The sequence below is a fragment of the Trichosurus vulpecula genome, chromosome 1, assembly GCF_011100635.1.
Source record: "Trichosurus vulpecula isolate mTriVul1 chromosome 1, mTriVul1.pri, whole genome shotgun sequence".
NCBI lineage: Eukaryota > Metazoa > Chordata > Mammalia > Diprotodontia > Phalangeridae > Trichosurus > Trichosurus vulpecula.
Window position 1 is genome coordinate 539481088 of NC_050573.1, and position 27204 is coordinate 539508291.

At 39.0% G+C, this 27204-nt stretch overlaps 1 protein-coding gene across 1 annotated transcript in view; it reads left to right on the forward strand.

The window, feature by feature from the left end:
• The first annotated feature begins 803 nt into the window (after positions 1-803).
• The window catches only part of BAIAP2L1 (BAR/IMD domain containing adaptor protein 2 like 1), a 131750-nt gene continuing 105349 nt past the window's right edge, over positions 804-27204 (forward strand). Inside the window, exon 1 of the mRNA XM_036741397.1 lies at positions 804-1206. Within this exon, the coding sequence (XP_036597292.1) occupies positions 1156-1206 (51 nt within the window). The 5' untranslated portion in view covers positions 804-1155. The remainder of the gene's footprint in view (positions 1207-27204) is intronic.

The window sequence follows — 27204 nt, forward strand, 5'->3', positions numbered from 1 at the left end:
TACCTCATTGCATTCATAGTTTTTAAACCTTTTCCTTTATAGCTTCGGCATGTAATAAAGACACATTCCTAATCTTGGCTTCCACGGACCCTCTATGCGTTTGGGTTTTCAGCTAGAAGAGTGAGTAGTAGGGAGTTGGAAGGGTGAGTCAGCACCCTCTGAACAAGCAACATCGAACCCCTATGAGAGGAACTCAAGATGCCTGTGCAACACTCCCCACCACCACCACCCAAAAAATAAAAAATAAAAGACGTGCTCAGTCCCCCTAGAATGGCTCTCCCAGGGCAGGAGTCTGAAGAAAGCGCATGCCGCAGTTTGGCAAACTTGGAGAGACCCTGGCACCGCCAGGTTCCAAGTTACTTCCCTCCAGACAGAGTTGGAGCGGGAAAAGAGGGACGAGCCAGCCGCCTTCGCTCCCCCCCTCCGAGGTCCCTCCGCTCCGCCGTCCTGCCCCAGGTGCTCCTCGGGATCCCGAGGGTCCTGAGGCCGAAGGAATGGGGGGAGCCCGGGCCGGTGCCGGGGGGGGTCGGGGTGCAGGCCCCGGGAGAGGGCGCCCTGCGCCCAGCAGAGCGCACCCGGTACCTCCCGGAGCCCGCCACCCCTCCCGGGCCTGAGGCGCCCGGGCCGGGCTCGGCACAGCCCCAACCCCCGCGCAGGTAGGGCCAGGCCCGGCCCCGCCCCGCCCCTCCTTCGCTCGGGCTGCCGCGTCAGGCTGCTCCGCCCTCCCCGGTGCTCCCCCCACCCCCCACCCCACCTCCTCCCAGTCCTGCTCCAGCTCCTGCTCCTCCTCCTTCTCCTCCTCCCCCCCGGCTGCTGGCGGCGGCGGCTGCAGCTGCAGCTCCCCAAGTTTTGACAGTTTCGCTGGGGGCTTCGGCGGGAGGGAGGGGCGCTCTGGGGCCGGCGGCGGACAGCACGGACCCAGCCTCGCTCCTCCTCCTCCTCTCCCGCACCCTCACCAGGTCCCCGGCTCGAGGCTCGCCTCCCGGAGGCACCCGTCCCCGGGAGACGGGAGCGTCCCCGCGCCCTCGGCCTCAGCTCCAGCTCCTCGGGAGAGCGGCGTGGCCCCGGACCAGGGGAGGGCACCTCCTCCTTCCTCCTCTCTGTCCCAGAGGCAGGCACTGAGACTCCCGGCTGAGTTGCGGAGACACCGGCACCATGTCTCGGGGTCCGGAGGAAGTGAGCAAGCTCACCGAAAACACCTACCGAGTAAGGGACTGGGGGACCCGCAGTGGCCGGGGAAGGGGCTAGAGTGGTAGGAGGGAACTGTCGGGGGGCTCTTGTAGAGGATCGAAGAGAGACCCTGGAGCACTCTAGGGATGCCTAGAAGAGTTTGCTGGGGAGATTGGGGGAGGCGGGGGAGAAGGCGGGGAATCGTCCTGGGATTTGGAGATTGATGCAAGACCACCTTTTGTGCTCCTGGTTAGTGAGGAAGAACGGAAACAGTTCCTCCCAGCCCGGAGTTGTTTGTCCTCTGGAGTCTGGACTGGGGGTAATAGGGATTGAAAGCGAAGGAATGGGGAAGGGGTAGGGGGAGTTGTTGGGCGGTGAAGAAAAACAGCCTTTACCTATCTCCTGGAGGCTCTGCTAGGAAAAACTCTTGTCTTTCATCCCCACGGCTGGGTTTTGTGGCAGAAATTTCTCCCACATCTACTACTTGAGGGAAGCGATCCAAGAGAATCAAACTCCCTTACATTAGTCGGAGTAGTCAGAGGTTGACTTGGATTGAGGTAAATAGCCAGATTTATCGTCCCAAGAGGCAAATATTGATCAAGGCAGGGATGGCGCTTTCCAGCAAGATTCTTTTTTTCTACATAAACATTTATAAGGACATAAAGCCAGTCTTTTTTTAAAAATAATAATAATGAATTTGCTGTAAGAAACTTAAACCTTGGAAAAAGGAGCTTCCCTTGAAAATTTTCCCATTTTTTCATCAAACCACATCCAAAATTATAGTTAAAACACAGAAAGGTCGCAGTGGTATTACTATTACATGTTTTTCAGAAGCCGAAAAAGGCATTCAGTGTCTAGTCTTAAGAAAATAATACTCGCAAGAATGTGAAAAGAGAAACTCCCCATTTAATTAAGAATTGCCAGGTGAGCAATAGCTCATTTGTAGTTCCTGCAGCTGAAAAGGCTTTATTGTAGTACACTCATCTTGTTGGATTTTACTAAAGTAGCAGTTAGGCTACTTTTCAGTGGATCTTGAAACACCCTTTTCTTTTTATACCTTCTCTCATGTTAGACTGGTCTTTGATATACGCCGATTATGATTGTGAAACATTTTGAGTCAACAAAAACTCAAGGTTTTAATAAAGTGGATGTTCCTTTTTTGCTCATGACTAACATTTGGATCCTTAGGATTTTTAAATATTCAATAATGTACTTTACATTTGTATGAACATTTTTGACATGATTAGTGATCTATTCAGTAATTACTTTTAAGTTTAAGTATTTGTAAATTAATTCCTTTTGAAATAAGACATATACTTAATTATTTATAACTGCAAAGCAACTTTTGTTTTAGTTCAGGGTATAAATATAACGACTTTTTAGTATCTATTAGACTCAGACTTATGTAAGTCATATGACTTACCGAAACTTTTTTTTGAGGCCTATGTAACTTTTTTTTTGACCCCAAAACTTAGTTTGTGTTGCCTAACTGTATTCTCAAAATGAGTAGAACCTTTAGTCCTTTTCCTGGGGTAATGTGAGAGACTAAAAATGGTTCCATAATTTAACCCCATGGATCCCAAAGACTAAACTGCTTTTTCATATGTGTGCACAAAATGTACCTATCTTAATTTTAAATTGTTTCATTTTTTTTTGACATACCTTTAGCACACATTGATTCTGTACAGCACTGTCCCTAACTGAGCTATTGTTGGTATCAAATGAAAGGACTTGCTTGAGAAAAACACTGTGTGTGTGTGTGTGAGACAAATACCTATGGCTGATGGATTTAACAAGGTCATGCTTTGGGGCCCATTAACCTTGACCAGATTGCTTCCTTTATAGTTATGTTCCATTTCATAGTTGGCAGGTTTTTAAATTTCCAGAGACTGGAATGTTAATATTTTATACTTAAATTGAAAAAATACTTTGTTAGGTCAATATATCAATGAATCTATAGATATGTGAACATGGGTGTGACTATCTGCCATATACATTTGTTATAGTGGATAGAGTGCTGAACTTGGCATCAGAAAGCTCTTGGGTTCAAATACCACCCTAAACACTTTGTGTCATCCTAGGCAAGTCACTTAACCACTTTGGGCATAAGTTGCCTCATCTATAAAATGATTTAGATTAGGTGACCTCTAAAGTTCCTTCCAGCTTTCAGTCCTGTGATTTTATGATTCTATGAAATAAATGCCTGTCCTTCTGGAGGCAGGGAATAGTTGCCATTCAGCCCTGTTTATGACTGATTGTCAAGAAGGAAAAGTCTTCACACGCTACCCTCCATATACAAGTTCAGAGGGGGGTGGGGAGTATGAATATGAATCTACATATGTCAAACTTTTTCTATGTATTGGGTTTTTTCCACTCTATTTTTTTATTCTTTCTTATAAGGAATAGCCCTCTGGGAAGGTAAGGGATATGTTGTATCCCCTGTGCTTTGCTCCTAGGAAGCGCTTAATAATTGGGATTTTTTTTATTCATTCACAGGGAAATCCAGGTGATATAAAAAACAAAAGATATCAACTAAGTATATTTTAAAATTTGGCATGCCCTCATTCTATGACATTCTGTCATAGTCATAAAATGACATCTAGATGGCACTGGGCCTGAAGTCAGGAAGATCTGAGTTCAAATCCTGCTTTAAGCACTTTTTTTTTAAGGGTTGTAAACCTCCCTGAGGGTACAGGAAAGGAAGGAAAGAATAAACACTTGTGTAGTGTTTACTATGTGCCAGACTCTATGCTAAACATTTTACAAATAGTATTTCATTAGATTCTTACAATAATCCTGTGAAGTAAGTACCAGCATTATTCCCATTTAACAATTGAGGTAACTGAGGCAGAGATTAAGAGTCACACAACTAGCATGTGAGAGGGTTAAACTGGGGTCTTTCTTACTCCTAGCCCAGGACTCTATGCAATGCAGTCCCTTTATATTGAGCTGTATCTCTCTAGGACCTTGTACATATTTAAGCTCAGGAAACATTTGGTAATGGTGAATTTCAGTCATTTTGTTCCTCAATATTTTGGTTCTTCATTTTTATCTAGTGATTGGGATTGGGGGGGTCTGAATTTACCATGTCAAAAACCAAAACAATATCATCTGTGCAATATAAAACTAAAGCTGATCATGCATGGTTGTATTAAACCATGACTGTCCCTCACCTTCTTTGCATGTACAGATTGGAAGCCTTGAGAACCTCCATTACTCATCCCCTGTATTCCCTATAAATCAGAAGCTAAACCCTATTGAAATGAAAATTCGTATGGCCTAGCATCAGTAGGAGTGCTTAATTATAATTCTTTTTAAGTGTTTTCTGGGTTCTTTGCATTACCTGCCAAGCTACAGTATCTTTATTATGCAAAACACAGCATATCCAGGTGCATTTACAAAGGCCAGCTCCAGAGAAGAGTATGTGGTTTGCAGAAATGGGTTTTAATTTCTTTAACTTTAAAGGAACGAATGCTGTAGAAGAAGACGAAGATTAAAATTACCCTTCTTTGTTTGTCTAGCTATCAGATATCTTTAAATATTTATTTGTTGTTTTTTTTTTAATATGACTGTGCAAATATTTAAGATGACATTTTCACAAATAGGTTAGAAGGAGGCTTAAAGGCTGTCTCTCCCAATTCCCTCTTTTTACAGATTAGGAAACAAAATGACTTGACTATGGCCATTTTGTTGTTGACTCGTTAAAGTCATGTCTGACTCTTTGTGACCCCATTTTGGAGTTTTCTTGGTAAAGATACTGGAGTGGTTTGCCATTTGCTTCTCCAGTTCATTTTACAGATGAGGAAACTGAGGCAAACAGAGTTTAAGTGACTTACCCAAAGTCACACAGCTAGTGCCTGAAGCTAGATTTGAACTCAGGAAAATGAGTCTTCCTGCCTCTAGGTCCCTCAATCTATCCACTGTGTCATCTAGCTGCCCAGACTAGGGCCATAGATATGTTTCAGAGGAAAGATTTGAAGCAAGGTCTTCAAGTCTAGCACTAAACCAATACACTTTACTGTTTATTCACTCTCAGGGGAATTTGCCTGATAATACTTTAAACAAATGAAAACTAATAAACACCAAAATGTTAATGAAGTGTATTGTTAGAAATAAATGCAAGTATTTTGCCAGGTCAAATGCTTAAGGGAGTTTAATGAGTTAAATTCTGTACCATATCCTGAATTTGCCCTCACACACTTGTTGTATGGCATGGTTTCCTGATGAATATACTTACCTTTGTGACACTTATAGGAAACAAAGCTTGAGGGTGAAGTAGCATATAATTAGACAGAGCTATATAACCTTCCTGGAAGTTAGATGTTGAGGAAGTCTTTGATAATCCCTAGGTGTGACATCATCTAGCCTCCGTTTTTAATGCTGTTCCCTCCCATACACTAAGGAATTTGACCAAGAGCAGGGGAATGTCATTTTCCTTTCCAAATTTTTGCTGTGCAGATGCAGGCATTTAAATGGGTATAAGATGACAGTGAAGGAGAAAAACTACCAATTATTCCTACTATAGAAAACTTTAAAGGAACAAACTTTTACCTGTTAAATAACAGCTTGTTATTTAACTTCTTCCTCCTAACTAATGTAAAAACTCAGTAAACTACTAGCTGCATTATGGTAATTTATGAAGACATCATCATTTTGTGTCATATTCATACCTTTAAATCTTTTCACTGCATTTTTTGCACCTACCTATGTAGGTTATATTTTTTAAGTTAAAGATTCTTTTTTGCTATCTTATAACCCAAATGAGGGTAAACAGGCATATTATTTTCTTATTATGATTCTTTTTCTCCCTTGCAGCTTATTCTGTGATTTGTTAAGTGAAAGGCAATGCCCAATTTCCATTAATCATGGAACACATGAAGTACTGTAATATACAGGTGCAAGTTATTTATTTGAAGTTTCAAATTGCCTCTACCTTCCTTCCCCTATTACTAGCAGTGCTTATTACTCTGGCTAAAAAAAATATTTGACATTCCTCTCTCTTTTTTTTAAAGCTAGTTAGTTTTCCCCAAAAATATGTGCCTTCATCAGGTTTACTCAAAGGGATTTGGGTCATAAGATAAAAGAGGACTTACCACTCCTAGGCACCCCCATTCGAGGGCCCCATGGTGACTGTAAAAGGAAAAGAGGGAAGCTACAGAGAGAGGTTACTTGTGTCAATAGCCCTGCTTCCATATCTCTATTGGCCCTAAATAAATCAGAAGAAAAGCTAGGTAGGTTCCTGGCTGTGAATCATGAAAAAGCCTGAAAGGGCAGCCTTCTGTTAGGAGCATTAAGATGAAAATAATAATTTTGCTTCAATGAATGTATGATTTCCTCAATGTGGATATCACTCCAGTGATACATCCCATCCATGGCTGCCCATCCTTTGTAACTTTTGTCCACGTTCTTTATAGAAGATTCTCCACACAGGGCCCACCTGTGTTGGAGGCCTTCCCCTAGTTCTCAAGGTTTTTGTAGAATGGGTGCCCAAATACTTCAGTATCTAAAAGCAATATAGACTTTTAGAATCAAATTTGTTTAATATTGGAAAGATTTGGGTTGTTTTTTAGGAGAAACATCCTTAATTTTATTACAAAAGAGTTATTTTAATCATAACTTTTGGGAATTTACTAGTTAATTCAGTATCAAGCAGAAAGACCTTTTTTTTTTCCTTTTTACAAAGACATTCAACTTTTTTAAAAAAATTTTCAACCCCCTCATTTGAAAGCTGAGGAAACTGAGGTACAGAAGGCTGAATAGACTTCCAAGTTCTTTTCATGATTTAGAACTGGAAAGGACATAGTTTGGAACAAAGTCAATAAATCCTGGAACCCAGGTATCCTGGCTTCTATCTTCATAATACCTTATAGATAATGCTGCATTCATTTCTATAACTTTTTGTGAAGTTTATAAGGAACAAGTACTATCTGTTTGGCAAGAGGAAAAACAGCTACAGAGCTACTGAATAACCCAAAATGTTACACGACATTAGAACCTATATCTTCTACTTCCAAGTTTAGTGTGCTATTCATTAAATCGCTATTGAGTAAGGAATTTTTTTAAGTAGCCAAAATTTAATATTAACACATGATATTTTTAATGGCCAATGTTTGATGCTAATATGTAATATTTTAGTAACAAATATTTAATATTAACCTGCAGTATTCTTAATTGATATTTTATATTACTATGTAACATTTTAACCAATATTTGAAAAATGTTCCTCATTGGAGGTTTTTCTACATTTATACCAGAAGTTATTGCAGTTAGGAGACAACAAGTACAGAAGTTCCTTTCACATTTACACCCTTGGACATAAAACATAAACTACAAACTAATTCAGTACCTTGAAATATTGTGCTACTCAGCATGACTTAATGAAAATAAGGAATAGGAATGTCTTTAGTTTTATGCTACTATTCATTTTTTTAAATGTTAAACTTCATAGTTAATCATAAGTTACTACTTTTAAGTGTTTAATATTCTTAGTTATTGGGTTAAAAGTAACTACCGGAAGGACGTAAAACCTGAAGCCACTTCGAACATACATATTGTTTGGTTAGGTGTTCGTGCCTGCCTTGTCTATTGTTTTGAAAAGGTGTGTCATGAAATAAAAATCAAGGGAGTTTACAGGAAAGTACTCTTTTCCTGAAACGGGCCTCATTCATTTGGAAGCCTGAAACTACCTAACAGGTAACAGGAACTGGAGACTAGCTTTAACAGATGAAAGGACAGTGATTTTGTACTCTTTTGAGTTCACTAGTTCTTCACAAATGCTTCTCTTAATAATCATTTCTGGAATAATTCTCATGTATTTTCTTTGTGTGTAAACCTTGTGTGGATAGCACTGTTTCCTTTCAATACTTTGCATTTTAAAAGTGTCTGGGATGTGCTTCAGTTGATTTTCTTTTTTTTATCCTTCAGTTTTCATTACTGCTGAAGCACAGAGTTGAATTCTTCACGTTACGCATTCTCTATTAAAAATTCTTCTTTTTAATTTTTTTAACATAGCTGTTATTTAAATGGGGTTAAAGGCAGTTTTTGCTAAGCTTAATGCAAGAATATAAGTGTTTAGAAGAAAGGTATGGCTACAACCTGGGTGGTTTCTAGGCTTATATTATTACTGAGCATAATCTTTACAGAATGAGTAAAACACTGTCCAGTGTCTTTGTTAACAATTTTATAATGGATATATAATTTTTTTTTAATGTACCATTCTTTAGAGTGACTTTTGAGATTTAGAACTTTGAAATTCTACGCTCATCATAGTTTCATGTATGTACAAGGAATTTCTGATGAGGAAACTCTCTGTATCAATGCTGGTTAACACCTGTTATGAAACTTACAGTCTTAGTTGCCTGGCACCCTGAGAGGTAGAAAACTTGCCCAGAGCTACACAACCAGTATGTGTCAGAGGCAGAACGCACACCCCAGGTCTTCAGGACTCTGAGACTACACTGCCTCTCTTTTTCATGTTCATGGTTGTACATTTTTGTCCTTTCACAGTTTGTTTTTAAATGTGCTCAGTTGCACATTGATACATGTACTCACTCTCTCTTACAGACAGTTATTCAAAGGAATAGAACGGCATAAACTTGAGTCCATATCCACCCATTACTCTCTGCCCTCCTTACCTGCCCTAAAGGGGTAGAGGAGAAAGAAGCTTCCCTTCTCTTTTTTGCTCTGAGTCACATCCAACCTCTCCATAGGACAGACAGCTTTGGGCAGATTGAGGAGTAGAGTGTAGGTGGCCACTCTGCTAATTCCTGCCCTCTACGGCATTGTACTCATTTGCCTCCTCCCACCCCTCCTTTCTGTCATAAGCCTCCTATGATTTGCCTCTCTTACATTTCATCATCTCTCAGACATATACCACCCCTGAGGTTCAGAACTTTACAATTCTCCTCTTCAACTATAACCTCATCTCTAATATGGGGATCCTAATAGTATCTACTAGGGCAGCTACGTGGAAAAATGGATAAAGCAACCAGTCTGTAGTCAGGAAGACCTGAGTTCAAATCCAGCCTTAGACAATTACTAGCTGTGTGAACCTGAGCCAAATCACTTAACCCTATCTCCTCATCTGTAAAATAAGTTAGAGAAGGAAATGGCAAACCGCTCCATTTTCCTGGCCAAGAAAACCCCAAATGGGGTCAGGAAAAATCAAACACAACTGAAACAACTGAACAACAAAAATAATATTTACCTCCTAAGGTTATTATGAGGCCTGAATAAGAGAATATATGTAAAGTACTTTACAAAACTAAAGCGATACATAAAGGCCAGCTATTATTATGGATTCCTTGATTCAGGTGATCTCCCCATTCTGGCTTCACTTACCTCCATAGCAACCCCTTAGTTTGCCTCCTTAATGCTTCCCTAGTTACTTCATTTCCCACTTTGGCTGTAGTACTTTGGACTTCATCATGCCTGAGGACATCTTCATCTCGCCAACATTCAGCCCTGATATTCCTGTCCCATCCGCACCCTCTGCCCTTGGGGCCTCTATGATTAGAGGTTCCCTTGACTCATTTCTTAAAGAAGCCTATTCACTGAATGGGTGTTACCTCACTCTAAATGAGTACATGAAAAGGCCTGAGCCTAACAGGGCCAGGGTCTCCCATTGCATCCTAGGTCATCTCCAGTCATCTTGATGAATATCTGGTCACTGGATCTAGATGGCTCTGGAGAAGAAAGTGAGGCTGGTGACCTTGCACAGCCCTCCCTCATTCAAATCCAAGCCAACTGCAAGTCATGTCATCATTTCCCTGATGTCACGGTCCTCTTTGAAAAAGGACAAACACAACAACAACCGCATTCCAGAGCCAGCATTTAAGAAGGTCCCCCAGACCAGCCAACTCTTCCATTTCCCACTTGGCTGCTCTTTATCACATCCATCCCCTCCCCACTTTTTCTTCCCCGCCCTTTTCAGCTTCCTTTTGTAAGGTGTCTTCCCCCATTGAATTGTAAGTTCCTCGAGGGCAGTAATTGTCTTTCCTTTTTTATACTTGCATCTCTTACCACTGTCCCTGACTTATTGTAGGTGCTTAATAGGTGTTCATTAACTGACTACCCGCCTAGATTCCTAGTTTCCTCCACGCCCAACCTTTTGCCATACCCAACCTGCAAGCCTATACCCTCACCATCTGTCTTCTCCCTTTTTGTTCCATGGCTGCAGATCATGGTTATTTAATCTAAATTATACTTCCTCCCATTTATTAAATGACAGCTATATACAAGGCACCATTAGGTGCTAACGTACCAAGATGAAAAATGACATACCCCCTACCCTCTAGGAGATTGCAATCTTTTAGGAAGAATATGATATACCCAGGTATGATACAAGGTAAAATATAAGAAGGATAAAGTAGAGATCCAGACAGTGTTCTCTAGGATATTTGAGATTGAGTCAATAAGCATTTATTAATATCTACTATTTGCCAGGCATTGTGCTAAATACTGGAGATATAAAGGCAAATAGCTCCTCAAGGAACTCTCCATCTAATGAGGGAGACAGCATGCAAACAACAGTGTATAAGCAATACGAGATAAATTGGAGATAATCTCAGAGGGAAGCATTGGCATTAAGGGGAACTGGGAAAGACTTCTTGCCAAAAGGTGAGATTTTATCTGAGACTTGAAGGAAGCCAAGAGCTATTAGATAAACCAAAAGAACATTTTCAAGTGGGTACTTAAGTGAAGATTTCATGAAGGAAATGCCATGATAGGATTGTGGATAGACCTAGATCTGGAAGGCCTCTTAATGGTAAGTGATTTATCAAAGTTTACTCTGCTAGTAAGTAGCAGAGTCAGGATTCTAACTCAAGTCCATCACTCTTTCCACTGCATCCTCAGGAAAGAGGAGAAATCTTCTGAAAGATAGAAATGAGAAAAGAGAAGAGAGCAAACAAAAAAAAAAACACAATTTTGTTTGCTATTTCAGAATGCCCTCGATTATTTTTGGCACACTGAGTAGTCCTATTTACCCAGGGCACACAGACTGCATGAAGAGGAATAATGTGAAATGAGACATGAAAAAGAAGGCTGAAACCAGATTGTGGAGGGCCTTGAAATCCAAGCTAAGGAATTGCTATTTTATCCAATAGGCAAGAGAGAGGTTTTTAAGCAGGAGATGTCTGTGTATTGAGAAGGTTATTTTATTCTAGATAGCTTCACTTATGAAGGATAGAATGGAAAGAAGAGAGACCAGATAGGAAGTTATTTTGATAATTCAGGAAATGGTGGTAAAAACCTGAACAATAAGAATTGACAATGGGAGTGGAGAGAAGAAGGTAGATTCTGGATGTAAAAAGGTTAAAATCAATAGGACTTGGCAGCTGGTTGAATATCAGAGTAGGAAGCAAGGGAGAGTCTTTAAGATAACTTGGATTTTAAACCTGGGTAATTAGGGGGATGAAGGTGCCATCAATGAGAAGAAACTATCAGACAAATAGAAAAAAAACCAGAAGATGTAATCATCATAAAAGTAGAGGTTGGGCTGGCTTGGGAAGCCACTTGAGGTAGGGAGAGTAACCAGCAGACCATTGCAATAATCCAAGCATTAAATGATGAGGGTGTGCACCAGGGTGTTAACAGTGTCAGAGGAGAGAAGGGGACATATTCGAGAGATGTTACAAAGGGAAAACTGAACTCTGACCCCACCCCAAACCTGAAAATCTCCTCATTTTCTTGCTTCTCTATGAGGAGGTTTAAGAAAAAAGATGAGGTAGGGAACCATAGGTTTTTAGGGGTGCCTAAGACCCCAAAATATCAACACACCTGGTCCTGCCAAATGAATTCGACTCAAGCCTTCCCAGCCAAAGAAAAACAAAGTTTATTAAAGTTTCATCATAATAGGTAGTCTTAAGAAATCTCACCATTTGTGACACTTGTTTTCACAAGCAGGCCAGATTCAATCTACTGAGCGCCTTCATGGAGGCAAGATGAAACTTATGTACAGAAGGATTATGGGAGGGATTGAGAGGTGGTCTTGAGTAGTCTGGGATGAATAGAGGAGGGGTTTAGGGAGGACTGGGGTGACTGGAGTGAGGTCAGACTCCAGGTTGGGAAATAACTGAAAGCTACCTGAAGATGACAGACAATAAGAGAGCTGGGGTAACAGAGCTAGGGTATAGATATTTTGATCAGGGTCTAGGGTGTGAAACAGCCAGAAGGCAATCCAGAGGTGGCTAGGCTAGGCTAGACTATTTGGGCATGAAAAGCCAGATCAAGAAGGAAGATTCAGGGTGGGATTCAAGGGGGATCCCACAATCTAAACCTCATCATCTATTGCTGTTGAGGGTACCATGATTCTCTTAGTCGTCCAGGCTTGCACCTAGGTGTCACCCTTGATTTCTCAGTCTCAACCCCACCCTCATCCCCTCCAATCAGTTTCCAAGACCTGTCATTTCTATCTTTGAAATATTTCTCAAATACACCCCCCTTCTCTGTTCTGACACTGCCTCCTCCATAGTGCAGGTCTTCATCACCTCACAGCTGGACCATTGAAATTGCCTACTGGTTGATTTCTCTGCCTCAGATCTCTTCCCCACTCCAATCTATTGTCTACTCTGCTGTCAAATTGATCTTCCTAAGGTGTAGGTCTTACCATATCACCCCCTTCCATGACACTGCCCTTGTTGTTCCTCACACAACACTCTATCTCCCAGCTTGGTGGCTGTTCCTCCCACAATCCTGGAATGTTCTCCCTCCTTCATTCATCTCTGCTTCCTGGCTTCCCTGGATTCCTTCAAATCTCAGCTAATATTGCATTTTCTGCAAGAAGCCTTTCACAGTCCTCCTTAATCTTAGTGCCTTCCCTCTTAGACTGCCCCAATTTATCCTGTAAATAGCTCATTTTATATAGCTGCTTGCGTGTTCTCTCCACCATTAGACCATGAGCTGCTTGAGAGCAGGGACTTTTTTTTGTTGTTATTTTTGTTCTTGCTTTTTTTTTTTTAACTTTTTAATATCTGCCTGACACATAGTAGGTACTTTATAAATGGTAGTTGACTCACTCCTTCCCTCCAGTCACAGAAGAGATATTGCTACTTTTCACTAAAATTAATCCTTCTACCTTCTTCCCTTGATCCCATTCATTCCTGCCTCCTCTTGGACCTTGATCTAGCAGTCATCCCCTCTTGCTCCTGAGTTTCTTCTCATTTGCCTATAAACATACACAGATCTCTCCAGTCATAATAGAGCTTTCACTTGATCCTTCTACCCCATACAGATATCAGTGCATCTTTTTTTTTTCTACCACTTCTAAAGTTCTTGGTGGAGCTGCCTCCACCTTCCTCACTGTCAATTCTTCATTCAATTTGTTGCAATCAGACATCTACCTTACCACCCTACTGAGACTGCCAAAGTCGCCTATAACCTCCCGGTCAAGAAATCAGAACTCAGCATCCTTGAACTCCCTTCAACCTCTGACACAGCCTGCTTCCTTTCCTCTTGGATATTCTTTCCTCCTTGGTTTCAGAAACACCTCACTTTCCTGATTCTCCTCTGACTTACCTGTTTCTTTCTCTTATGCCATGATTTCCTAATGACCTCTTAATGAGAACATTTCCCAAATTTCTGTCCTTATTCCACTTCTTGACTTTCTGTATACCCTTCCTTTGCCAGTCATATTCACTACAACTACCATGGAGATTACTCCCCAATCTTTATCTCCAATTCTGATGTCTCCTACTGCATACAAGTTATCTCCATCTGGTTGGTCCTACCACTATCTCAAACTCAACAGAGTAGCCCAAGCTGATTATCTTTCTCCTTAAACCCTGTCCTGTTTTTCCTTCACTCTTCACTGTTTCTGTCTGGGATCACATTCACCCAGTTCTTATATTTGAAACCCTGAGATTATCTTTGGTTCTTTCATGTCCCATATCTCTCCTAACCAGTTGATTCCACTTCTGAAACCCTGATGACCTGTTCCCTCCTTTTAGGTCCCACTATCTCTACCTTAATTAAGAGTCCTTAATTATTTATAGCAGCTCTTTTTGTAGTAGCAAAGAACTAGATACTAATAGAGGTGCCCATCAGTTGGGGAATGACTGAACAAATTATGGTAGTGAATATAAAGGAATACAATTCTGCTATAAGAAATAGAAAAGAGGATGGTTTCAGAGAAACCTACAAAGATACACTGCTACAGAGTGAAGTGAGCAGAACCAGCAGAATAATTTATACAACAATAATATTATAAAGACAAATAATTTTAAAGGACTTAAGAACTCTGACCAATGCAATGACCAACCACAGTTCTAGAAGATTGATGATGGTGCATGCTACCCCTCATCTGATAGAGAAGTGAGAGACTGACTTTGTAGAATAAGACATATTTTTGGATATGGCCAATGTGAGGATTTGTTTTGCTTAACTATGTATTTTGTTAGATTTTTGTCTTTCTTTACTTTCAAATGGGAGGATAAGAGGGAGAAAAAAATGAATTCTTATTAATTGAAAAAATTAAAAAGAAAATAAAGACTCTTAGTACTTGAACTGTTCCTAAAATAGCCTTCTAACAGGTCTTTCTACTTCCTCATTCTCCCTTCGAAATCTCCCCTTCGTATTGCTGCCAGAATAATCTTGATTACACATAGCTCTGATTGTATCACTCCTGCTCTGGGATCTTCAGTAGTTCCTTATTGCCTCAAGTAAATTTCGAATTCTTTTGCTTGGCATTCAGGGCCCTCTACAATCTGGTTGCTCTGTCTTCAATTCAATTCAATAAATGTTTATTACATCGGATTGGTAGTATAGAGGCAAGAGAAGAGGGAGGGAATAAGCATTTATGTTGTACCTACTATGTGCACAGACACTATGCTAAACACTTTTACAAACAATCTTTTATTTTATCCCCACAATAACCCAGCAGGGCAGGTTAGTGTTAAAGGACTTAGGTTTACATGGCCCAATAAATACTACCTTAGACAAGTCATTTTGATAGTAATAGCTAGTACTTATGTAGTGCTTTAAGCTACGTGTGTGTGTGTGTGTGTGTATATATATATATATATATATATATATATATATATACACACATATATGCAAAGCCCTGGATATGTGTTAGCTCAACTCTAGCCCTTGGTTTGTTCATCTCCAAAATGGGAAAATTAAAGTAGATCCAGGGTTCCTAATCCTTTTTTGTGTTGTGAACCCCTTTGGTAGTCTGCGGAAGTCTGTAGGTTCCTGATCAGAAGTATGTTTTTTAAAATGCATAAAATATATAGGATTATAAAGAAAACTATATCAAAATGCAATTCTGAAAGATTTTTTTTTTAATTAACGAACCCTAGATGAAGACCTGCTCGATAGACAATCACTAAGGTGTCAGTCCAAGCATTTACTAAATGCCTACTATGCGCCAGCCACTGTGCTAAGTACTTTTACAGATATCTCATTTAATCTTCACAATGTTGGAGATGTGGGGGTGGGCTTTAAATGCTCGATAAATATGGGCTCTTCCTTATCCTTCCATGGACTCTATGCCTCAGCCAAATTAGACAGTTCTCTGCCCCTGAACATGTCCTTAGCTCTAATGTCTCTATGGTTTTCCTCAGGCTGATCCCAGTGTCTAAAAGGCCTTCCTTCCCCCTCTTTACCTGTTGCATTCTTAATTATCCTTTAAGGCCCAACTCACCTACTACCTCTTCTATGAAGCCTTTCTTGAGTCCTGCTACCACACACACACACAATTAGGGAACTACAAAAACAACTGCTCTGTAAGGTGTGAATGATAAAATACCTGTTACTATTTTATTCTTCTAGAGTCGAGTCCTTTTATTCAGGGATTTGTTCTGTGAAGTTTGGATTCAAAGAGCCGCATTTGAGGACCTAAAGGGCCACATGTAACCTTGAGGTGGCAAGTTCCCCACCCCTGTAAGGCCAAGTCTTATCTAAACTTCTTTCCTAACATTAAACACAACACTCAGTGCACTGTTCTTCATACATATTAGTTGACTTCAATGAATGAGTTTTTAGCCTAATTTTCTGCCACTATTTGTATTTATTTTGAACAGGCTGACACTCTTCCTGCTATATCCTTTTTTTTATGGTCTCTTATTGAAGTTCATTTATACTTGGTCATTATGCTGCATTAATGCGACCTGCTAAGTTTAAGCCTTCTTCAGCTGATAAAGTTGACATTATAATTTCATGTGTATTGCTAAGAATAAAGAATATGACACTAAGAAGACATAAAGAATGGGATACTAAAAAAAAAAAAAGTTTGGTCTTTGTCACTTTCGAATTTGTAAGGTTATTTTCTGTAATAATATTGCAGCTTTAGTCAAATAAACATTGAGATTACTGTCTTCAATAACTGGATAAATGTGACTATGGTGGACATTTTTAAGGCTAATCTACTACGTATAGCAAAACACTGTCTTTAAAAGATTTTTGAGCTTTGCTCTAATCAAACTGAAGCAGCAAAATAGGCCTCCTGATGTATGTGTTCTAAGTGAAGAACTCATAGTTTTAAATCTATTTTGAGCACTAAATGTTTACAAGTAGTTAATAATGGATCTTGTAACATTTTCCACACGTTATTGTATATTAAGAAGGTGGTTCTGGAAGACTAGGGACTAGCAGATTGTCTTAAGTCCTTTTTTGTCTTGTACAGTACTTTTTATTGGTGGGGACAGGGCGGGGGATGAGGATGGTGTGGACCTGTGATTTCACTAGTTTAACTGATTCCTAGTGATCAAATTTCCTCTAGTAATGCAGGTCAACACCCACTCTGGAGGTTACACACTTAGAGAGTTGCTCAGTACAATTAGAGATTTAATAACTTGCCCAGGACCAGGCAACCAGTATGTATCACAGGCAGAACGTAAACCCGGGTCCTCCAGACATCAAAGCCGGTTCTCTTTCCACGGTACTACACCGCCCCTCCTTATTCATATCATCCAAGCTCAAAACCTTGGAATCATCTTAAACTCCTCACTCTCTCACCATTTATATCCAGCCAGTTAACAAACTGTTTAGTCGCCTACTAATGCTGCTGCTGCTACTACTTCTACTACTACTGCTACTACTACTACTACTACTACTACCACTACTACTACTGCTACTACCATTACTACTACATAGTAGCCTTCCAACTTCTCTAGGGTCTCCGGATTCCATTATTTCCTGTGCAACCATGTTAGAGTAACATTCTTAATGCACAGGTCCAGTTATCATTTCCCTGCTCAAAACCCCCCATAGCCTCTCTGTCAGCTCTTAAATGCAATATGGAATCCTTTACCTGATATTCAAGGTGACTACAAGGACTCTTCATGAATCCTCAAATTCTTCTTACTCTTTTTTGTATCTGAATTCATACTGTTTCATTTACCCAGAATTCCTATTACCATATTTCCCACCCCCACCACCATTACCCTTATCCCTGACACCCCCATCAATCTCTGTTGAAATATTGTTTATTCTTTAAGGCCCAACTCAGGTACTACTTCTTAACAAAGCTGTCTTTAATCTTCCTCTTCCATTCAAAGCTGGGAGTGATTTTTCCCATTTTCAATCTTGTAACATTTTTTGCCTCTCCATCTCATTGATATCCTAATTTCTATTATGGTTATTTTATATTTAACTTATTGCCTTTTGTTTGAGAATATTAGTTAAGGCTACAGAAGCAGAAATTTAAACAGGTTGACAAAATAAAAATTAATTACAAGGATTTTTTAAACATTTTTTTTAATATGGGGAGTTGGGTGAAGAACATTTATCACTTATAGATAGCTAGTCCTCTTCAACTGAAGTCCAAGATCTAAAAGAAACAATACCTCCATATCATTGCCTAAGTAAGGAACTAGTGTAGGTCTGACATCCTCATAAAGTCTAAAACTTTCTAACTGCCAAGAGTAAAAATGCCCACTTTCTACCACTTGAAAGCTTTTTTGGCATTGGCCCATAACTATAGCACCCTATGGACCTTGAACCAGTGTAATTTTCTGCCTTTAAGCTCTAGGTAAAAAAATTTTAATGATCTTACCCTATAACCAAATGTAAAACCTTTTTCTAGTATTTAAAATAGAATCACATTTTGCAACCCAGTAGTGAAATTGGATCCTTCCAACTGCCATTGCATTTTCTTTGATTCAGTTGCTTTATTTTTAATGTTTTATTGATGCTTTTTTCCATCAGTGTCACTTCCCCATAACCCCTTTCCTTCTTCCTTCCCCCCTCCCCATACCACAGAACCCTCCTTTGTAACAAAGAAATACAATTAAGCAAAAATAAATTGGCATATTGACCATGTCTGACAGAAGATGCTTCATTCTACACCAATAGTCTACTGTTGGATGAAATAAAAAATCTTCTATTTGACATTCAAAGTCTCTCATAATCTATCCCCTTCCTATCTCTTAAGCCCTCTTCTACCTTACTCCCCACCCACCTACTCCAGTGACACTTGTTGATCATCAGACACAACACTCTATCTCCCTATTCTGGTTCTTTTCACTGACTGTCTGTTTCCCATGCTTGGAATTCTTCTCTTCCCCTCACCTCTGTTTCCTATTTCGATGGCTTCCTGCGAGCCTCAGCTACATTCTTACCTTCTACGAGAAGCCTTTCTCACCCTTCCTTAATCTTAGTGCCTTCCTTCTGAGACTCTCCAATTTATCCTGTGTATATCTTGATTGTACATAGTTGATTACATGTTGTCTTCTGCACTGGAATGTGTTCAGAGACTGGAGATGCATTGTCTTGTGTGAGGGGGACAACAGGGAGTCCATTGTCACTAGATTGAAGAGTTCATTGGAATGAGTAAGGTCTAAGAAGCTTAGAAACCCCTAGGAGGGGGCCAGGTTATCTATTATTTGGTTTGGGGCCTTTCTTTGTATCCCTAGAGTTTAGCACAGTGGCTGGCACATAATAAGTGCTTAATAAATGTTTACTGACTTTTTGTCAGTATTCTAGAATCAAGACTGGATATTGCCTTGAAGTGAGTTAATTCTGTTATTTTGTCAAGTGTTCATTAACTCAAGAGTTAGCAGAACTAGAACACAATTCTTTTGTAACAAATAAACACATTATTTATCTTCGTTGTTGTTGTTTAGTGGAGTCTGACTCTTCTTCACCCCCTTAGGGCTTTTCTTGGCAAAGATACCGAAGTCTTTTGCCATTTCCTTCTCCAGCTCATTTTACAGATGAGGAAACTGAGACAAACAGGGTTAAGTGACTTGCCCAGGATCACACAGTAAGTGTCTGAGGTCAGATTTGAACTCAGGAAGATGAGTCTTCCTGATTCTAAGCTGGGTGCTCTATCCACCTTACCACCTAGCTGCCCATTTTTCTTCATACTGGGTAAGAAATAGCTATCCTGAATGGTCGTCAAGCATTCTTCCTTCTACTCTTGGCAAATAGGATGTTTAGTGGATTCTGTTTTATTCAACTACATGTTCTAAACCTCAGAACATCTGTTACTGTACAGTAAGTTCCTGTGCAGTAAGAAGTAGGGAATTTGGAACTTTGCTACTAAATTATTCAAATCTTTAAAAAATCTATTTACTCTTAAAACATATGGGGAGATATTTTATTGTGAATTGATATAACAGCACAGACTAGTAAGGCCACCCTTTTCCTTGACACAGGCTCCTTGAAAGGTCTAGAATAGTGTGACTTAGCCAGTTTTTTGTAAGAGGCTCTTAGCTGTCATGGAATACACCAAACCAGATTGTTTCTCATTTCTCTCCTGGCTGAACTACTTTGGGACTTCTCTGACTTTCCCACCAGTCCCTGGAGTCAGATACCTTCCCCACTGATCCCTCAATGCCCTTCACCAACTTTTCAGCTTTCTTTTGTGCAATATCTCCCCCCATTACGTTGTAAGCCCCTTGGGGGCAAAGACTATCTTTTTTCATATTTGTGTCTCTAGCACTTGGTACAATGCCTGGCACATAGTAGAAGCTTAATAAATATTTATTGACTGACTAACTACATCTGAGAGCCATATTCCATCTCAAAGAAACTCTAAATCACATAAATCCTTCCAGGACTGTCTTGAACCAATCCAGATGACACACTCATGGGAAAGAGACCTTGCATCTCAACTGGGCACAGAAGCAATTGTTTAGTACATATGCAACATCTCCTTTTTGGCACTGCGCTGATACTTTCCAGTACAGATACTTTTCCAGCGTTGTGCTATTGAGAGATGTCAAGGCAATAGAGTCTGGTAAGAGTTTCGGAAGTCTGATGTCACCAAACTTACTGATGTTTTTGTTACAGCAGTATACCCTCACAGTTCTCACCCCCAGCCCTGCCTCCACCATTGGGCGATAGAACCCTCACTTATATCAAAGAAGTCTGCTTCAGCAAAGCAAGCCAACACACTGGCCAGCCATGTCTGACGTTATTTCTCTTTACGTTATCTGCCACCAACACTTTTTCTCCACTGTGACCTTCCTACACTGAAGTGGGGAGAAGCTTTTGCTGGAATAATTTCTTACCAATCAGAAACCCTCATGTAGTAGAAAAAGATGAAAAGAAGAAGCGTTTGAGAGGATGTTCAGGCCAATAAGAAAGCTCTACTCATTGTTTGCATCTGAAAATTTTTAATGGAAGCTTCCTAAGAAAGTGGCCCTATATTTTTACCTTGAAACCAACTTCCTTTTCCTGAGAATAGCTGTTAAGACAGCTTCAGAATGGGCAGTATAGCTATTGGATTTGCTGGTTTATAAATGGCCTATTTTCAAATCCTATAACACACATTTTAATCGAGTTCTAGTTAATGTAGGAAAAATCACCAAAATGATGAGTATGGATGCTTTCTTGAATTTTCCAAACTGATTCCAGTGTTCAGAAAGGGAAATATATCACTAATTTCTGTGGGTGATTAAATTTTTCTGTAGGTGTTTGTTTTTTTTTTTTTAATTTCCGTAAATATATACCTCATGTTTCCCAGGAGTCCAGGAAGTGAAAGGTATCCATACTTGGAATTTTTTTGTGGAAAGGGAAGATGTCTAATCTAATACACAAGGTGGGATCTAAGAAAGTGACCTCATGGAAAAAACAGGTCTGGCGATCCATAGTCTTTAGGGAGAGCTCTGATATTTCTCTTTCTGAAGGCCTGTTATGGTTCACTAGGTAGAAGCTGAGTCTAGTGATTAGGGGTTGGAGAGTTATTAATATGATCTAATGAAGCTGGAGGCAGTGGCCTTGTTGCCACACACTCAATTTTCTTACCTAATTGGCCCACTGGGCCATAGGATGTTTCAGCAGTGCTTTCAAATGTGTTAGCTAAGATAAAGAGCAGCCAAATATAGCTGACTTACCTGTGAAGACTTACATCTCGAAAATGATCCAGATACATTATTTTAAAGTGTTACTGATATGTAGTGTCATATAACATTGTGCATTAAGCATAAATCTTGACCACACTTCTCTGACTTAAATGATGAAAAATCACCCATGATGACATTAATCTGTGGTGAAAATGAACATTAAAGATGAAATCATCCATTCAGTTCTTGAAAAAACTAATTTTTTTCAGCCCCTAATGAAAGATTATCAAATGCATTTTTAAAAGCTGACACACAAAGATAAAAGTTTCTTTCTACTATCTCTGTCTAAATAAAAATGGCCTTGTCTGAAAGTAAAGGAAAATTCCCTTCATTCTTCAATGAAATCCATTTCTGAATTTCTTGTGATATTGTTAAAAAAAGAAAAGAAATAAAAATGTTCTCTATCAAAATAAGAAATAAAATTATATGGAAGTAGAAATGTCAATTGAAGAAACCTTCCAAGTGAAAAAAGAAACGTTTCAAGTAACCCAGTAGTAATAGTTTATATTTATATGGCTCTTGAGGATTTACAAAGTGCTTAGTCTAGTCCCCGTAGTAACTCTATGAGGCATAGTTCATATAACATTATTTCCATTGTATGCATGAAGAAACTGAGGCTTAGAAAAGTTAACTTGCCCAAACATACATAATTAGTAAATCAGTCCAAGACTCTTTTCTCTATAACATTTCTCTTTCATGTTTATAGTGCTTTCAGCTTTTCAAAGTATTTCCATAGTGTCTCACCTTATCTGAACAGTAAGCCTATTAAATAGATTCTAACATACTACATTGGGGATTTTGAAGGGGGAGTTAACTATATTGGTATAAATTTACAAGCTATCAATAAATACAAATGATCAAATATCATATGTTTTAATAACATTGTGATAATTTATTCTGTGTTCTCTCCTGAATCAAAAAGTTTGTCACATTTATTGAATATATTTCAATCTTGTTAAAATTTGTGCAGGTCAGAAACTTTTCACATTATCTCATTTGATGGTTTATGAGGATTCTTTGAGGTAGGTAGAATAGATGGTAGAGATCTAATTTTTTGAATGGAAGAGCCTCAGTCCCTATCTGGACAATTAAGGGATTAAACTTATTTCTGAGGAATGCCTCCTGACTAGATCCTAGGATATCAATGGAAAAATATATTAGAGATATTTCATTATCTTAGTTTTTAATCTTAAAATAATATATAATGTAAAACTAACATTGTCCCTCAAAAGATACTAAATAGTCTAGATTGTTAGATAATCAGAAATCATATTCTGCTTCAGAATATATTTTAGCATTTACATATTTATATGGACATTTCTAATTTTAAAATTCAAAAAACATTAGATAAAATTATTTTGTCCAGCTTCTCCATCTTATTCTCGTGTTTCCCATTCCATGCTGCAGAGATCACATTTCAGAAGAAACATCTGTTTACAAGCAGAACTTCCTTTTTCCTAAATTTATTAATTAGAGGAAAGTGGTATAAACAGAATAATGATATCAACAAGCAGCAAAGGAGGTAGAGTGGAAAAGTATGTTGGATTTGAAGTCAAAGCGATCTGGTTTTGAATATTAGCCTTGCATCTTGCTAGTCTTTGTGACCTGGACCAAGGTGATTCACTCCTCTGTACAGATGAGTTTCCTCATCTGTAAAAAAAAGAAAATAAAGGAGAGATTAATATAGATGATCTAAGATCCCTTTCTGCTCTAAGTCCTGCGATTCTAATAACATTATGACGGTCCCTTAGATCAAAATGTCATGGTTGGATGAGACCTCAGAAGCCATCTTATCCAATTTGTATTGGAATGAGTGTTTAGTCTACACGATAAGTAACAAATAGTCATCTAATTTTTGCTTGATGATCCCCAATCTTTAATTGGCTAGACACTTTATTCATTTATCTTTCTTTGTTAACATGGATTTTTGCTACTTTTTGTTTTTACATCATCCACACTATCCCTCCGAGAAAATGATCCCAATAACTAAGAGAGGAAAAAGATAAAAAGTAATATAGCAAAATCAATCAACAGATTGGAAAAATCTGATGGTATATGTACCTCTTCAAAGTTGAGGAAGAAGATCTCTCCTGTTTCTTCTTTAAGGCTAAGCTTGCTCTATATAATTTTGTGACGTTCAATTTTGACTGTTTCTATTTTGCCCCAGTTCATGCAACTATTTGTATGTATTTGTATTCCTCACGATTAATCATCTTTTCTTAAAATGCAGTCTATTCCTTTACATTCAAGGGTTATAGTTTAGCCGTTCCCCTATCAATGGGTGTCTACTCTGCTTCCAGTACCACAAAAAAGTGGTCTATATACCATAAATATTTTGGTGTATATAGCACCTTTGTTTTTGTCAGCAATCTCCTTAGGGTACATGCGTAGCAATAGAGTCTCCAAATCAAAGAGTATGATATTTTAGTCACTTTATTTGCAGAATTTCAAATTGCTTTCCAGAATGTTCTCTTTAAAGCATAGTGAGGGGAGGGAGAGATTGTGAAATGCCTTCATTTGCCCCATAAGAAACAATTAATCAAAACTAATCTTTTTTAGGACAGTGAATGAATAAGGAAGAATGGGAAGGAGATCAGTTGCTACCCTGTAAAAATGAGGTGTTTGGACTAGATTATCTCTGAGGGCTCTTTCAGCTCTAAATATCATATAATTTTGATTACAAAAAATTAAAAAGGTTTTCCACAAACAAAACCAATGCAGCTAAAATCAGAAGAAAAAAAGTTGGAAACTGGGGGTTTGCAGCAAGTTTCTCTGGAAAAAAGTCTCATTTCTCAAATATATGGAGAATAGAGCCAAATTTATAAAAATAGGAGCCGTTCCCCAATTGATAAATGGTCAAAAAATATAAACAGGCAGTTTTCAGAGGAAGAAATCAAAGCTATCAATAGTCATATGAAAAAATCCTCTAAATCACTAATAATTAGAGAAATGCTAATTAAAACAACTCTGAGATATCACCTCACACCCATCAGATTGGCTAAGATGACCAAATGACAAATGCTGGAGGGATTGTGGGAAAATAAGTACACTGATAACTGTTGGTGCAAGTGTAAACTAGTCTAACCATTCTGGAGAAAGATTTGGAACTCTTCCCAAAGGGCTAGAAAACTACACATACACTTTGACCCACCAATACAACAACAACTAGCATAACACCTTTTACAGAGTAGGTGCTTAATAAACATTTGACTTGTAAAAAGATGGGAGCAAAATTTGTTTAGGAAAATAGCCATATTGCTAGTTGGCTAAAGAACAACTTTTGAAATGTCTAGTATCCTTAGTGGTCATTTTAAAATAGATTCCTTTGGCTTAGACATGTGATATCATTGGCATAGAGAGTTCCTAGTGTGGATACTCCTTTCCCTGATAGTTACAGTAACTTTTCTGTATCTTAGTAGTCTTAGGAGTAAAAGAACTTACACCTAGTCACATAGCCCGTAAGTGAGTTAATAAACATTTATTAAGCACCTGCTATATGCCAGGAACTGTGCTAAGTGTTGGGGATACAAAAAGAGGCAAAAGACAGCACCTGCCCTTAAGGACCTCACAATCTTGGTATGAGTCAGAGATAGGACTTGAACTTTGATCTCCCTGATTCTTAGCCTCTGACACTACTTTCTTTTAGTTCTCCTCCTACCTGAGTCATATTCCATTGTAGTCAGGTGCCACAATGTGTGTGGTGTTGTTATTCTTTGTCCTTCATTCTTGAAGAGGATCATGACATCAGGGAGGTGATGGTATGACATGCAAGTGAATTGGATTTTAGTGAGGGAAGGCTGTGCAAAGTCACCAGCCTCACTTTCTCCTCGGGAGCCATCTGGGTCCAGTGACAAGATATAGATCAGGACAACTGGAGATGGCCCTGGATTCAGTAGCCATTCCTCAAACAATGAACTTCTACTTTGTTTCCGGTTCTTTACTACCACAAAAGATTGTCAACTCCTAATGACTCCCTTTACTGGACCATCATCTGTGTCCTTGCCCCATATTGTGGTCTTCTTGCTTCAAATCTCTCTCCCCTTCACTGTATCTTTTACACAGCTGCCAGACTGATATTCCTAAAGGAAAGATTTGACCTTATCAGACTTTTGTTCAAGAAACTTCAGTAGCTCCCTATTGCTAAGTAATCAACTGCTTGCTTTCTCATACACAATAAGACCCATAAATTGAGAGGTACTCTAAGGAATCAGAATAATATGCATTTTTATAAAATCATAGATTTAACTCTTGAAGGGACTTTAGAGGTCACATAGTCCAACCCTTTCATTTTATAAATGGGGAAAGTGAGGCCAAGAGAAATTAAATAACTTGGCCAAGATAACATAGGTAAGTAAATGGTAGATCTAAGATTAAAGATTAAATCTTTTGACCCCAAATCCAGTGCTCTTTCCATTGCCCATACTGCCTATTTATTCCTTCTAGAATAAGGTACAGAATCTTGTTCAGCACTCAAGGCCAAATGATCTATACAGACTGATTTCACATCACTTCTCTATCGCCCCATATCCTCTGTGTTCTAGCCAAAGCAGCATACTTTTATTTCCTGTATGTGGCATTCTGTCATCCGTCTCCACACCTGTGCACAGGTTTTTCTTCCATGCTTGACATAGTCTCTCCTTTCCACCTCTTAAAATCTCTAGCTTCTCGTTCCTGAAAAATTGTCGTTGTTCAATTGTTCAATCATATCTGATTCTTTGTGATGCCATGAACCATAGCATGCCAGGCCCTTCTGTCTTCCACTGTCTCCATAGTCTGTCCAAGCTCCTTTTATTGCTTCCATGATAGATGCTATCTATCCATCTCATCCTCTGCCCTCCTTTCCTTTTGCCTTCAATCATCAAGGTCTTTTCCAGTGAGTCACATCTTCTCATTATGTGGCCAAAGTATTTCAGTTTCAGCTTCAGTATTTGTTTTTCCAATGAATAGTCTGAATTAATTTCTTTAAGTATTGATTGATTTGATCTCCTTGCTGTCCGAGGAACTCTCAAAAGTCTTCTCTAGCACCACAATTCAAAAACGTTGATTTTGTAGTGCTTGGCATTCCTTATAGTCCAACTCTCACAGCCATACATTGCTACTGCAAAAAACATAGCTTTGACTATAGGGACTTTGTCAACAAGGTGATGTCTCTGCTTTTTAGTATGCTGTCAGGATTTGCCATAGCTTTCCTCCTAAGGAGCAAGAGTTTAGTTTGTTCGGTTTTTTTTTTTTAATTTCATGACTACAGTGTCTATCAACAATGATCTTTGAGCCCAAGAATGTAAAATCTGACACTGCTTCCATTTCTTTTCTCTCTACTTGCCAGGAAGTGATAGACTGAGTTGCCATGATCTTAGTTTGGGGGGGGTTTTTTGTTGTTGTTTTTTATGTTAAGTTTCAAGCCAGCTTTTTATACTCTCTTCTTTTACCCTCATCAAGAGGCTTCTTAATTCTTCTTAGTTTTCTGCCATCAGACTGGTATCATCTGCATATCTGAGATTGTTGCTATTTCTTATTTCTGACTTTTAATTCATTCAGCCTTATATTTCACATGATGCACTCTGCACACAAGTTAAATAAATAAGGTGACAATATAGATCTTTGCCATATTCCTTTCCCCATCTTAAACCAATCAGTTCTTCCATGTTTGGTTCTAACTGTTGCTTCTTGACCCCATATAGGATCCTCAGGAGACAAGTAAGATGATCTGGTACTGCCATCTCCTTGAGGACTTAAGACATTT